Source organism: Stegastes partitus, unplaced genomic scaffold, assembly GCF_000690725.1.
Source record: "Stegastes partitus isolate 25-593 unplaced genomic scaffold, Stegastes_partitus-1.0.2 Scaffold250, whole genome shotgun sequence".
Taxonomy (NCBI): domain Eukaryota; kingdom Metazoa; phylum Chordata; class Actinopteri; family Pomacentridae; genus Stegastes; species Stegastes partitus.
Window position 1 is genome coordinate 301544 of NW_007577981.1, and position 14481 is coordinate 316024.

The 14481-nt window shown below is 42.2% G+C and overlaps 1 protein-coding gene across 1 annotated transcript in view; it reads left to right on the forward strand.

The window, feature by feature from the left end:
* The first annotated feature begins 589 nt into the window (after positions 1–589).
* The window catches only part of LOC103357367 (partitioning defective 3 homolog B-like), a 183816-nt gene continuing 169924 nt past the window's right edge, over positions 590–14481 (forward strand). Inside the window, exons 1-2 of the mRNA XM_008281909.1 lie at positions 590–871; positions 13186–13287. Coding sequence (XP_008280131.1) covers positions 755–871; positions 13186–13287 — 219 coding nt within the window. The 5' untranslated portion in view covers positions 590–754. The remainder of the gene's footprint in view (positions 872–13185; positions 13288–14481) is intronic.

The following is a 14481-nucleotide window of genomic DNA, read 5'->3' on the forward strand; positions in this document are numbered from 1 at the left end:
TACTATTTTTTTTTGTTTACATTTTTAGCTTTTTTTCTTTTACAAGTAAACATGCTTGATACAAACATATAAATATTTAAAATAAGTTTATTGCACAACACACCTAAAATATATAAAATATGAGCAGACACTGGCATTATTTTCTGTATTTTTTTAAATTTTATCTTTTAATGTGAGTATTTATATTGTTTTTTTTTAACCTTTGCTATTTTTTTTAAACTTCTCACAAGGTGCTATATAAACAAACCTGCTTGATATACGTATACACAATTAGTAAAAATAATTTTAGTGTAATAAACATATGAAATAGATAAAACATGAGTAGATATACTGACCTGTAGATGCAGATGAAGCCCTGCACAGACAGCACTGGTGGATTGTGGGAATGTAGTTTCCTGGAGTGCCAGAGTCGCTGTGATTTCTTCCGGGTTTGTGCCTCAGTTTGTTTTGTTTGGGTGTAACAGCACAAAGCTCAACATGACATACACTCTGCGATCATAATCTTTTTTTTTTCTCCCTCTAACTTGGCTGAAGATGTCCTCGGAGGTTTTTCGTAGCTGACTCAGCTCGGTACCGACGGACGGCTCAACTTCTGCGTGATTTCATCCCGACTTGAGACACCTGTTGCTCCAGTTTCGACTCACAGGTGCCACTTTCTCTCGGCGAGCAGGTCGAGAGGGAGGGAGAGTCCAAACTCGGATATATTTATTTTTTTTCTCCAAAACATTTAGCCAAAAATAATTGAACTAGTGTGATGAAAGTGACGGTGACTTTCGGGGACACCGCCGTGGTGGTTCCCTGCAAAGCTGGATGGACGGTCCGGGATCTGGTGGAACAAGCCACGCGGAGGTACCACCGGATACAGCAGCAGGTAAAAACTTCTGCTATACTTCATTTACTTTCTTTTTTCACAACATAATTACCTCATTTTGTTTTGTTAACACGTTGTTTCACGCAGTCCCGCTTCAATTTATTTATTTTTTGAAGCGGCAGCTCCCACAACCTGGCGGAGGTGTTGGTCACGTGATGCATCCAATTTATTATGACGTTGTTAATATCAAAGCTAACGTTAGCTGCTAGCTTAAAGAAGATTTAAAAAAAACACACACACACAAATATAAAAAGTAATTCAATTTGTTACCAGAATTGAGTAAAGTTTAGTTAATTATGCTTATAAAAAAAAAAAAAAAAATAAAAAGGCAGGTGCACATTTAATAAGTGTGAAACCCGTTTAAGTTCCTCTTTCTGCTAAAAAAAAAAAAACATGGAGGCATAGCATCCATGTCGTTCACAGAATTGTCTATAAAAGTACTGAAAACATTCTCCATTGTAGGATTAATTATTTTAAAATGTATTTAGACTGTGAGAAACGAGCTGTTTGTAATTTGTTGTACATGTGTACAAATAATTCTAACATTTCAGGATGTAGCATTGTGTACAGCGCTGGGTAATACATTTAAAAGCTTTATTATGATTAAATGTGAGTTTTCAGTCATTATAGGTGATTATTGATCATTTTAAATTAAAAACCAACCAAAAATGTTTGTTTTGAGTTGAACTGCTTTGCTTTGAATGTAACCACTTTGGGCCGTTCATCCTATTTCTAAGTAAGGTGCACAGGAAGTAGCTTTATGTTGACACAACAATAAAGGTAACAAATACACATGTTTACTAACAAGATAGGATGAACTTGAATGACCCCTCACTGGGGACATTTACATGTTAAGGCAGCTGGATGCATGGAAGGAGCAAAGCAAGAAATGTAAAAGTACAATAGGGCTAAAAATAAGGAAAATTATGTTGACCTTTCACATTTTCAGTCAAAAGATAAACAGGAATGTATCAGAATGACCTCATCTTGGTAAACTTTAAATAAAGAAAGCAAGTAAAACAGAGGGCAAGTGGGGCAATGCTGCCTCACCTTGTTGAGGTTAAGGTCCAGAGAGTCTGCTGAGGACCACGTATCACCCTGTGCTGGCCTCTCTGTGCACCTCGACCTCAAGTCTGTCAGCCCTCGGAGCAGGGTTTGTGGGGTACACATGATTGGGTGCGTGTTTGACCAGGATTAGCGTTTGACAAGGGCAGCTGAAGGTCCTTGGAGGTTGTCAGGTGCTGATGGAAGCGACAAGAGGCTCAGGAGGATGTGGACTTGTGAGAGACTGTTCTTGAGCCAGGGAGGGGCAGCTTGGGGTTTGTTCATGCAACCAAACTTTGCATTTTCCTGATGTGGTTTCATGACAGTTTGCATCGAATGCATTAAGTGACTCTGAAACGTTCTATCGAAGAACTTTCTCATCGCTGTTGATGAAGTGTTGCTGTCATTTTATCAGCCAGGCTCATATGTGGAGACGGTTACAACCACATCTTGGGTCAGTGTCCTGCAGAACCACTTCAAGTTTGGTCGTCATTGGGTTGAGGGAAACCTCTGCGCCACACATGTCCAAAAGGGTTTTAAAGACCACACATCTACCAGCGTGGACAGATCCAAAACAGTTTGACCAATTTACTGCTAATAAGCTGAAGTACTCAGACTGCTTTAAACTGTAACATAGTGGTTTAATAATTAAAGAATCCTCTAAAAGACATGAAAAATTCTCATAATAATTTAATATCTACAATAAATTATGATGCACTTAAACTAAAATTGCAAAATTGACACGAGATTGCTGAGCGTATTTTTTGAGGCACTATTATTTTGTGTATAAGCTTCATACAAGGTCAACAGATAATCCAGATTCAGTTTTCACAAGAGAATTGCTGGATGATAACACAGCCATCTTGGTGTTTAACAAAAAGGGATACAGCAAGAGAGCCATTGCCAACCATCATCAACAAAACAGCCGTCCATTACAACCCTAAAGAATAAACCACAGTGTGGCTGCACGAAGAACTGCAAAGGAAGAGGTGGTCGCAGTGGTCTAATAATTATTATCCAAGGCTGTATATGTTGACCTGATTGCTAACAGGCTGATGGCTAAAGAACCACTGGTGCAAAGTGTTTCCTGTGAACGTCTCACTGTCACTTTCGCTGTATGTTCACGAACACACAAAGATACAAGCCCCCAGCTTTCTGCTCCCTGATATTGCAATCACTTGAACATTAATCATTCTGCCGAACTGACCTTTTTATTAATCGGCAGCTTATGCGCATGCTGTCCTGGCGTGATAGTGCGCTAGCTTGTGTGTGTTTCGCCTCTGTGAGGATGTGAGCGGTGCTGGCTGCAGCCGCGGCTGTCTACCTGTACAATAGCTTCCTGTTTAAGCCCTGGTATCTCAGCGGGCAGGTGGAAGTTTACTGTTTGATGTCCTCAATGTGGCCACAGTCGGGGAGGTGCGTGGTGGACAGGAGGCTTTGTCCTGTGAGTGATTGGGGATTAGGATTGGTGACAGGCCCCGGTCTTATCGGTTGGCTGGTCCCCACACACCCTCCCTCTGTAGGCGAGGCAAGAGGCTGCCTCATGGGGATGCGGGAAGCCATGGAAGCAGGGATGGAAGTACCGATTGGTTGGCTCGATGGATTGCTTCCCCTCAGTGATGCACACAAACATCTAGATGGCAACACACACACTCAGGGGAGCTCATCTCACTCAGTGTCCCCTGAGCTGGCTCTGCTTCACTGACAGCCACAACCCACTCTGCCCAGCGGTCCCTGTGGGTTCCCAGTGCTGCGGTTCACAGGCTAAATGCAACTGCGTGATTAAAAATGCACCCCGGCCTTGATTGCTTTTCACAAAGCATGTTAATTAGAAGCCGTCGGTAGACACTGACTCAGCAGTCTGTGGCTTTTCTCTTAATAAAGGCACATCATCGCGAGGACGGTCCAGTTCTGTTGCTGCCAGAAAGGGGCCGAATTTATCTGACCAGATGAGCCGGCTGCTCCTGCCAGCAGAATCCACTTAGCGCCCACATTAACCGTACATTTCTCCGCTCGCCGGCCTCACCGCTGACAGCAGGGACAGTGTCAAAAACCTGGGTTTAATCGCCGAGGGTGTGTATGTGTGTGTGTGTGTGTTTATGGCCATGCGCGGGGCGAACTGGATTCTGCACAGTCTCGCTGTGAAATTCAGCAATGGCATGTAGACCTTCCTAATTAGCAGTTTATTTTAATGCGACCTCAGCTGCGTCTGTGTGCATGTTTAGCTGCTTTCATCTCCGCTGTCGAGAAAACAGTTGTGTTAACCGGCAAAGGCTTTAACGAACTGCACATAGAGGAGAAAGAAGCGACCGCTCATTATACAGTGTGATTTGTAAAGTGTGAGCGTACACACTGTCAGGATGGTGATAAATACATATAAAAGATAATGGTTTCCACACATTATTCAATCACTGCTGTTATGGCATTAGTTGAAAAACAGAGGATTGTAGGAGTTGTGTAAAGATTTTTCAGCTAAGGTGTTAGGATTTTTAGTTTAGAGAAATCTCTCTTACTTCCATCTGTCATCGAAATAACTCCTCAAAAAACAATTTTGTGTTCAAGGGTTTCACTCAATTTTCATGCAATGTTTTAAAAATAGTGACTTTACTCATCACAATTTGTCAGAAAGTCTGTAGAAATTCTCACATTTGAGACATCAACAACCAGCCTGACAGCTCATTTAAATGAGCAATCAAATGTCTGTGTTGTTCCTGTAAACTGTTGATGTGAAAAGCTCAGAGCTGCACGAGTGAGGAGTCTTAATGCCAGCTGACTGACCTCTGTTTTTCTTTATTACTGCGTTATAGCCTGAGGGACCAGCATGTAGACTGCTAGCGTTGTGAATTCTCAGGGGAAACAGCCAGGTACTGTAGCTGTCTCATGGTCTGTCTGTGCAGGTTCAGTTCAGATTACAGCCCCGATACCGACTCGGCGCTGACAGCTCACTAAACAAACTGAAATGCTTTGCCCTTCTTCTCATGTATGTAGAGGAGGGAGAGGGAAGTCATCCATCGTGGCTCGGTGTGCGTGTGTCAGAGCTCAGCTATGCAAAATGCATTTTTTTAAGTTTGCTGTTCAAACCTGCTTTTTCTGGTCTATCTTCTCATGACTTTGGATTCTAGACCACACCGACTGTGTTCAGGGAGATAGTCGGCATTCATCAAACTGCTTTAGTCATGTTTTGGAAGTTTGTTTTGTGTTACCGGTTACAAATAATCCCCTAATATGAATAAGTGAATACTTCCGTGTTTAGCTGAATGGCACCGCAGCAGGACGGCTGGCTGGTCGCATGCGACTTTGCTCATTTCAGACATCATGACATTAAAAAGCAGATGTGATTCACTGTCATTTGTTATAGAGTGGTTATTTTTCAACTGAAATGCCCCCTTACATGGTATTTGTGCAACTTCTTTAGGAAGAAATGGAGTGAATTGTCATATAAAGAGGTAACTCTACCGCAAATGAACAAATATTAATTAATAAGAAGTGGTTTAATTACTTAATTATTATAGAAATATGCAGTATTATGAAGAAGACCTGACAGAAAAGATGTAATATGTTTTCCTCAAAGTTTTAATGTAATTACACTTATAATGTAATCATATTTCTTTAAGAGCCAAATTTAATGCATCATTGTCAGAGTTGTTGAGAATAATATGCTTCTCATGGATACATCAGTACATTGTTTTCCCTGCCAGGTGCTATTTTAACCCTCAGAACCCCAAGTAAAGCAGGTTCTAGGCGTTCTCTGCTTCTGTCACTTTGTATTACTGCAGTATTCTGCACTTCTATGAAAACAACCCAAACGTGTCTTTTGTGCCTTAAGTAGTAATCGGATTTGTTTGATTGATTAGTTTAGGAAAAGTGGAAATCAACATGTACAACGTTAAAAACAAAAAGAGACATGTAGAAATGTGAAAGTCTGATGATTCTTTGTGCTTTCACAGCTCTGATTACTGCTGCAATTTGGGTTCGGTTTTGGGATTCAGAACCCAAATTCTAATCTGTACACATCAGTGTATGGATGCATTCTTTTCTAAGTATTTAGGGTAACTTGAGGCCAGGGGTTGCACTAGCACTAATATCAATAGGTGGCCTGCCTGACTGAATGAATATAACTGAGAGCAGAAATACTGAATTCTAAAAAAACCTCAACAAAGCAGCTATACTCGATGTGAGCCTGTCGTTGCGTGGCTCATCATTTGGCCCCTGATTGCCGCTGAATGTAGGCGACTGTTAGGTTGTCTCCACCTCTAGCTTGCCCCGCTTCCTTCAAAGAGAAAGGTCTTCACAGCTTTCCTTTCTCTTCCTTCTCACTCGCATCGACGAATCCGTCGCGAAGACAGCTCCTCATCGACGTGTTCATTAAAGACAATTTTTTTTTTCTCCCTTTCCGTCACAGCTAAATCCACACCGTGCTCCTGCAGCTTTGTAATTACACATTCTTCCGAGGATCAAAGTGTGAAATGGCACCCCCAACACCACCGCCGCAACCCCACTGAATTTAGCTCCGCTAATCGCCCCAGCGCTTCACCGCTCTCGAGGGGTGTCGTGTTTGCTCACCAGAGTGGTGGAGGTGGAGGGGGGGAGGAGGAGGAGGGAGCGAGAAGAAGGAGAGATATCGGTTCAAATGATGGGGGACTTAATGGTGTAATTTGCAGGGAATTTACTCTTCTAACTGTCATGGTAATTCTCCTCTGCTGTTGACTGACTGACTGACTCCCAACTCCTTTTGTTATTTATTTCACGGGACGAGTGAGGGGAATTACCAGGGATTGACAATGAGGGACTTCAGAAGAACTTCTTTTTATTGCTCTCTTTCCTCTATAGATTACTTTCCCCTCTGAAGTGTCATACATTCATCCCTTTTCATCACTAGGTAGAGAGAGGAAAGTGTGTTTCTCAGGGCCTCGTGTGTTCTGGCTGAGAGGGGGGAAAAAAAGGTACAAGTGCCATGTGTGCTTAAGCTGGGCTTGCAGAGGTGATGCTAATTAACACTTGGGAATCCTCGCGCTGTAATCCAGTAATGTGAGTTATTCCTTCTTCCTAAAAATCACACTGATTTCATTAAGGTGTGCGTGTTAATACCAGTGATGTGATATCATCCCAAAAGAGCCAATTACCATCCTTCCCTTCGCTTGCCGTTGCTGTGTTATGCACACACACGCTCTCTCTCTCTCGCTCCCTGCACATAAACAGCGAGACGCAGAAGAATGCCGGCAGACATTCAGGTTGGACCAGCTTTTCTGGCGAGGTGTAAATGCTTTGTGTTGACGTCTTTGTAGCAGCTATGTTCTGCCAGTTTCAGTGTCTCCATTTCACGTGTGCTGCCTTATACTGAACATTTTCAAATACAACACCGAGTTGAACACGTGATTTCTGATTCGAATTTCACTGATTGTTTAATAGAACTGATTTGGTGTCACATTCATTATGTCAAGACCAAGTTCACAGCTTGTTTTAGTGTATGTTGTGTACAAAAGAGGCCTGATAGTGTAGATGTAAGTGAATGCAGGACTTGAGGTGACTTGGATTATATCACGGATGCATCAGACAATTTTCCAGGTTAAAAGCTAGCAATATACTGTACCTGCTTTGTATCTTCCCACTCTAATTCTGCAGGAAGAGGTATGCGTAGCTACCAGGTGTGAATACAGATCACTTCCTTTAACACTAGGAGACAGGGCATTAGGCCTTGGCGGAGAACCGTGCTCCGTGAGTGCCCTTCTAGTGACTTTAAAAAGTAACGACTGCAGTAAAACTTTATTTCACTCCGTGGTGGTTAAAATTTTGCAATTAAACCTTGGCTCGTAGGCGTGCCGAACTGTGGGTGGGAATCTGTGTAGATCAGGCCTTACATGCTGGATTTAAAGCAGCCCGACCACAGCAGGTGAAAAGCGGGGAAAGTTAAGTCGAGCCCTTGATCGCCAAAGTCAGTCGAGGCCACACAGCAGTCTTTCTTTTCAGGGGGCTGTTGAGACGCTGATGTTTCCCAAATGCAGAAACAAGTAGAGGTATAAATCTTTGGAAATGTCAAGATGGTACGCGCAGTGGAATTAACAGCACGTTGGACAATATTCACTCCAGTGCACACCATTGACTCCTGTCCCCGGTCCACTGACGTGCAGTACGAAACACCGCATTAATAACCGGCTATGATGAATTTAACAAATGAGGTAACTTGATCCGGGTCTGTTCAACAGGAAAAAGCAGTTAAAACTTCAGTTTATGCAGATTTTCATTTAACCTTCTGAAACCGAAGCAGCTACTGGTTGTTTTTTTTTTTCCTTTTTCTTTCATATTTTTCCTCAGTCTGGGCTCAGTTCTCGCTGCACTGTAAAGTCCTGCACCTCCATGGCAACAGCACAACTATGAATACACATAGAGAGAACTCAACAATGTCTTATAACTGTGTCATAATGTATGACAACATAGGTTTGATTATTTAAGTACCTGGGATCAACAACATTTTCCTCAGGTGATACAAGTGCTGAAAACAAAACAGGTGGATCTACATGCTGTAGATATTTTGCTCCTTACTTTTTTTGAATTTGTTTCCACCCTTGTTTTCTATCGGTTCCGCGTAAACACAACCTGCAATTCAGGACAGATCACCTGAAACATTCCTGAATTTTTGTCACATGATTGTAGCTCACACCTAAGAGGGTAATTACTTCTCAGTTGTGTCAAGGAGTGTAGAATTTTTTTGTTTTTATAGAATCTGGTTACTAGTAAGGGTTTATTTTTTGTCCAAACGTTAAATGAGACATGTAGAATAAAGGGATTTTAATACAGCTTAGATTTGATTGTTTTTGTCCTACAAAACCAAGTCGCATGCTTATTTCTTTTTCTTGTTTTTATAGTTTCTTGATTTCATAAAATATCTGAAAAAAAAAATTCCCACCAGCAAGTTCTGGGGTTCAGACTGTTAAGAAATTAGCTGCATTAATTAAAAAATATCATAACAGTGTAAGATTCATGAGATGGAAGTGAAATTAACTGACCAACACTACCAGTCCATTTGTTTCAGTTCATGTATGCTGCTGTAAGAGATATAAAAGAGGAATACTTGGTTAATGTTGTATCGCGCAGTGGAGGCTCTCTGTGCTGAAACAAAAAAGAATGAAGCAGGTTGGATCCTTCGTTTTGTAAAATAAGTTTTGCTCCCCTGGTGTTAGTCTGCAGGTGATGGGTTACGAAATATTCACTGACCACTTTCTCTTTATGCCTTACAAAGTTTTTTTATTCAGCTGTTAAAGCCAAAATATGCTTAGACTATTTGAAGATGAACCACCAAGATAACTGTAGTTCATGTTTGCTGTCTGGGTGCGATCCCAGTTGAAATACGTGTTTTTAGTTCCACCAACTTGCTCATATTTCCCGTCAGATTTTTATTGTGAAACAAACTTCAATGTCTTTTCCAGTGGCAGGATGCTCCAGGTTCTGGATCATTGCATTGCATGTCTATTTGCATAATTCTAGGGCATTGTGTGAAAACTACAGAGTATTTGCAGCGCTTACCTTTAGTCTCATACTCTACTCTCTCTCAGAGGTCTGGCACTGCTATTATTGGCACTTCTGAAGAAAGGGAGGTTCTGGCTTTATTCCTGTGATTGAAATCCCAGGCTCTACTAACCATTTGTTTTAAGAGAATGGACTTGGCCCATTGTGAAAGGCAGACACCCTCTTTTTTTGTGCCCCATAATTCACATTCGGATGCAGCCGAGCAAGAACGAGCCCATTCACAACAGGGCTCAGTGATACAGCAGAAGCCGCTCACTGGGTCTCAGCCAAACTCATTCCAGCCTCCAAGGCTTATAGCCTATAGCTGGTAATTTAGCTAGTAATGTAGTCTTGTGTTGCTCTGGACAGATTGCTTATTGGTATGGGCAGTTCCTAATGGGCCATTTTCTACTGCACACATTGTTAGAAACGATAAGGCCTGTCAAAGATTTCTTTTCTCAGTCTACGAATTGCTTCTAATAGAAATTGCGGATAAGAAACGGCAAATATTTATTCAACAAGACTAAATTTAACCCATCCAGAAGGTTGGAATTGCGTTCTCTTTCACTTTGTGTTTATAATTTACGCAGTTTATCATCAGCCTCATCCGAAATTGTCCACAGATGCACTTTGTTATCTGCAAAGCAACACCACAGCGGGCTGTGTTGTGTGTGTGTGTGTGTGTGTGTGTACAGGGTCACGAAAAGGGGAAGATGCCATTGTTCATGTACTTCTCTGTTGATTTGAATGTGTAAACAGCACAGATTTCAGATTGTGGCTTATTCAAAAGTGCTCCTTGTCACTGAATGCAGCAGCGGGCTCTGTGTAGTTCCCGCCGTGTGGGGTGTGTTCGCTCTGACCTCTTCATGGCGACGGTGAAACTGTTCTGGAATGTGCCCACCGCCCTCCACGGAGCAGCAAAACTGGAAAAGTTTCTGTCCGCCCCCACCTCACCCTCACATTCTTCTGCACTAACTGTGATTCTTCAGACCTGGCGGTGTACAGTGTGATGTAGGTCATGCGTTCCCTCACACCTATGTGTGTGATTATTATCGTGGCTCACTGTCAGGGCTTGTGTCGCATTTGTGGCTGTGAACGTAGCATTCACAGCAGAATAGAAAGGCCAAGATGAGTCATTTTCTTACTTTGTGTTGGAACGGTGACTGAAATGTTCATCGCTGGGTCTGTGAAAAGCAGAACAGCTGGTGGAGGGATGTTTGTAATGAGGTGGAAGTTGCTCAGATAGAAGAAACAAAATGACATTATAAAAGGCGGTACATTTTAGTACCCACTTGCATTTTGAATTCCTGTGTTATTGTTGTGTACTTTTTAAAATAATCATACCTAATAATTAGGTCAACTCTACACTCTATACACTCTAGCTTTAATATTAAATAAGCATATAAAGCTAGTATGTGTAGCATCTGAAATGATTTAACCTGGTAATTTAGTTAGACATTTATGATCATGAAATAGTTTTTTGCTGTCGTCGAAGACAGATGCTTTACATCCAGCCTGCTCTGATTGCCTGCTTCTGGCTGACGTTGGAGCTTGATATAAATATGCTGTTATAAAACCACTATTAAACCATCCATCCATGATCTATACACCGCTGTCCGGGGTGTCCCCCACCAAGGCAGGGGACACCCTGGACAGGTCACCAGTCTATCACAGGAATCACCAATTAACCTCAACATGTTTTTGGACATGGGCTGCAAGGTGGCGCAGTTGGTAGCACTGTTGCCTCGCAGCGAGAAGGTTGCCGGTTCGCGTGCCGGTGGGGGCACCGGAATCTTTCTGCATGGAGTTTGCATGTTCTCCCCGTGCAGCGTGGGTTCTCTCCGGGTTCTCCGGCTTCCTCCCACACAGTCCAAAAACATGTTGAGGTTAATTGGTGATTCTAAATTGTCCGTAGGTGTGAATGTGAGTGTGCTTGGTTGTCTGTCTCTAAGTGTAGCCCTGTGATAGACTGGCGACCTGTCCAGGGTGTCCCCTGCCTTCACCCTAAGTCAGCTGGGATAGACTCCAGCCCCCCACGACCCTAGTGAGGATTAAGCGATGTATAGATAATGGATGGATGGATGGATGTTTTTGGACATTGTGGGAGGAAGCCAGAGAACCCACGCTGCACGGGGAGAACATGGAGACTCCACGCAGAAAGATTCCGGTGCCCCCACCGGGACGCGAACCGGCAACCATGCATATAGAAATATGCTCGTTGTGATATGTTCACACTGAAAGCCTCGAGCATTCAACACTTTATGGAGCACCTAATGCAGTCGAGGTAGTTTACAGTTGTTGGATGATATGTCAGTTGTTGAGCTGTGGTTTTATAAAACTCGACAAAATGCAGCCAAACAGCCAACTTCTTCTGTTGTGTTAGTTAGTTTTGAACCGACTGATTAAACCTTAAGTAAATGTTTGTGCTGAACAATTTGGGCAGTTGCAAATTTCTTCATATTGCAATTTGAAATGCAGCATTATTTTTTAAAGTCAAGCTTCAGTGCAATAGTCACTGTGCAATAGTGCAGATTTAAAACTTAAAGGAGCATTACACCATGAGACACCATCAAAAGAATAACTGTCACACACAGAGGATGGCATGAATCTGTCAAACCATTTCACACACAGGACAGTTTAAACTTGTGCTGCAAACTGTATGGGGTGAGACTAATAAATAATGACCCCCAGCCTGAACCACGTACATTTATTAAAGTGCAGCTAAACAACCTCTGAAAGTTTCAATCAGCTCTAATTAAATAAGACTGAGCGTAAGCATCAGTCTTGTTAATTAATAGCTGTATCTTCTGTATCTTAATTTGCAGTCTTTGCAGTTTGCTAATTGCATCGTTTCAAATAGGGATTTTGATTTGACATAGATTAATTGTGCAGCCTTAGTAAACGTACATGCTACATAAGTTCAACCCAGCAGCCTCCATTAGGTTGAGTGAATCTGAAATTGTGAAAACCCCATCTTTCATCGATGGTTCGTTCCTCTCGGCGCCAAAAATAATGAATGAATCCCCGAAGGCTCTTAAAGATGCATTTTTATTGTCCGACCAATAAGAATTAAGAACATATTGACCAACCAATCAAGCAAGTCAGCCTGAGGATTACAGCCAGAGTCATTATAGCTAGCAACAAATTTAGATCATTTCACAAGAATCGTATAACTTAGATTTCATTATAGGAAGCCATCGGATTAGTGAATATCATAGAAAAGAGAATTAAATTAAGAATACTCCTTTACTTTGGAGGGAATCTTTAGTTAATAGCCATTGTCAGGCTGGACATTGTTACTCTGCAGGCTCTTGTTTTGTGTGACGACTACTGTAAGCACTGTCTGATGAATATACAGTCGCTCTGGTTTCTCAGGCCTCTCATAGTTTACATAATAGTTTGTTTCTCCTCTCTGCTGCGCAACAATGGCGACTGTAGTGTTCTGTGAAAACAAAAAAATGCCTCTATGACATTTAGGATCACAATTGAAATCAGTGTGTTTTATTTAGAATTGATGATTTTTGACCAAATTGTGTGTTTTTCTGACTTTATGATCACCTCAGCTTTGTCCTGATCATTCTGGACATCTGAGCGTCACTGTGACCTGATTAGTTGGTTGAACTTCTGCTTGGATGTCATTGGTTGTTTTTGTAGAGAAGCAGAGCTAAAAGGGTGATTTGTTGAAATGTGGTTTTAGTAGATCAGCCGGTTCTGTTAGCCGTCGAGCCCTAATGTGAAGTCTTTTTTTTTTCTGATTTTGTGTCCAGGATGGGGAGAGTGCTGTAAAAACCCACCACTTGGAGTACGCTGAAGGAGGCATCCTGGACATGGACGACCTGCTGAGCGATCTGGTGGAAGACAGAGACAAGGTGAGGATGGACACCAGAGCTCAAACTATGGAACCACAGTGAGAGATTGTTAGAGTTCATCATACAGTTTTCTGCTGCTCTTGTTCTCACCTGCAGCCGTTTCTCGTGACTTGACTTGACAGCCAAATGCAACAAAATGAGCAATGATAGTCTTGATTGTTCTTACCTGCAAAGAGGGACAGTAAATTACAGCAGAGAGCCTGTCACTCTCGGCCATACTTAGACTCTTGCAGAGGATTTGTTTGGACTCCCCGCTAAAGTCCCCCGCCTGGCTGGATGACAGGATGTCCAATAAACAAGGTGTTTGTAAATCTAAATGTTGGTTAGCTTGTCACTAGTTATTAGGAGCCTGAACCAGCTAAATACAAAATGTGACAAAATGAGTTTCCCCCCCTTTGGATTTGATGACATCTTACTTCTTCAACTCCTTACACGCCTGGTATGAGAGCGAACGTATTCCTTCCGTTCCTCTGGTGTGGTGAGCGGCGACGGTGCCGCGCGATTTAGCTGTCATGTTCATTCGTACTGAAAGGACACAATTTCAGATTTACGGCACATCAGTTATGTGCAGAGGGAAGTTTTCCAGAGCAGCACTGATGTAACTTCATAGACGATGAGTTGAGTTGTTCTGCATTCACACACACACACACACACACACACACACACACACAGACAGACAGACAGTGGCCCAATTTCTATGAAGAGCAAATTTCATTCCCCTTGCTAATTTCCCATAATGCATTCCTAAGATGTGCTAATAAACTGCCCAAAATCCATATTCATAAGCCCCAGGTCCAGACGAATGATGAATTACCAACACTTAGTCAGCAGAAGGCCAAATGAAATGGAAATGGAATATTCAGCCGACCCCGTACAACGCAGTAACAATTGGTGTTTTAAGCTGCGCGAACAGCGGTGTGTGTGCTGGCGCGGCTCCGTGTGCACGCCGAACTGCAACTTTGGCAAAAATACTCTTTGTGAAAAACGGGGACAGAACTAAATAATAGATGTGTAAACTCAGTGGGAATCTTCAATGGAGGAAAGAAATGTTTTTGCAATCACAGAGAACAGAGGCTTCATTTTCTGGGATGATGGAATTATAATCACAAGATCTGCATCTTATTTGTGAATAAGAGGGTGAGTCATAGATTTTAATGACTCATTTTTCCAACCTAAACCTGCCTTTTTCTCCGC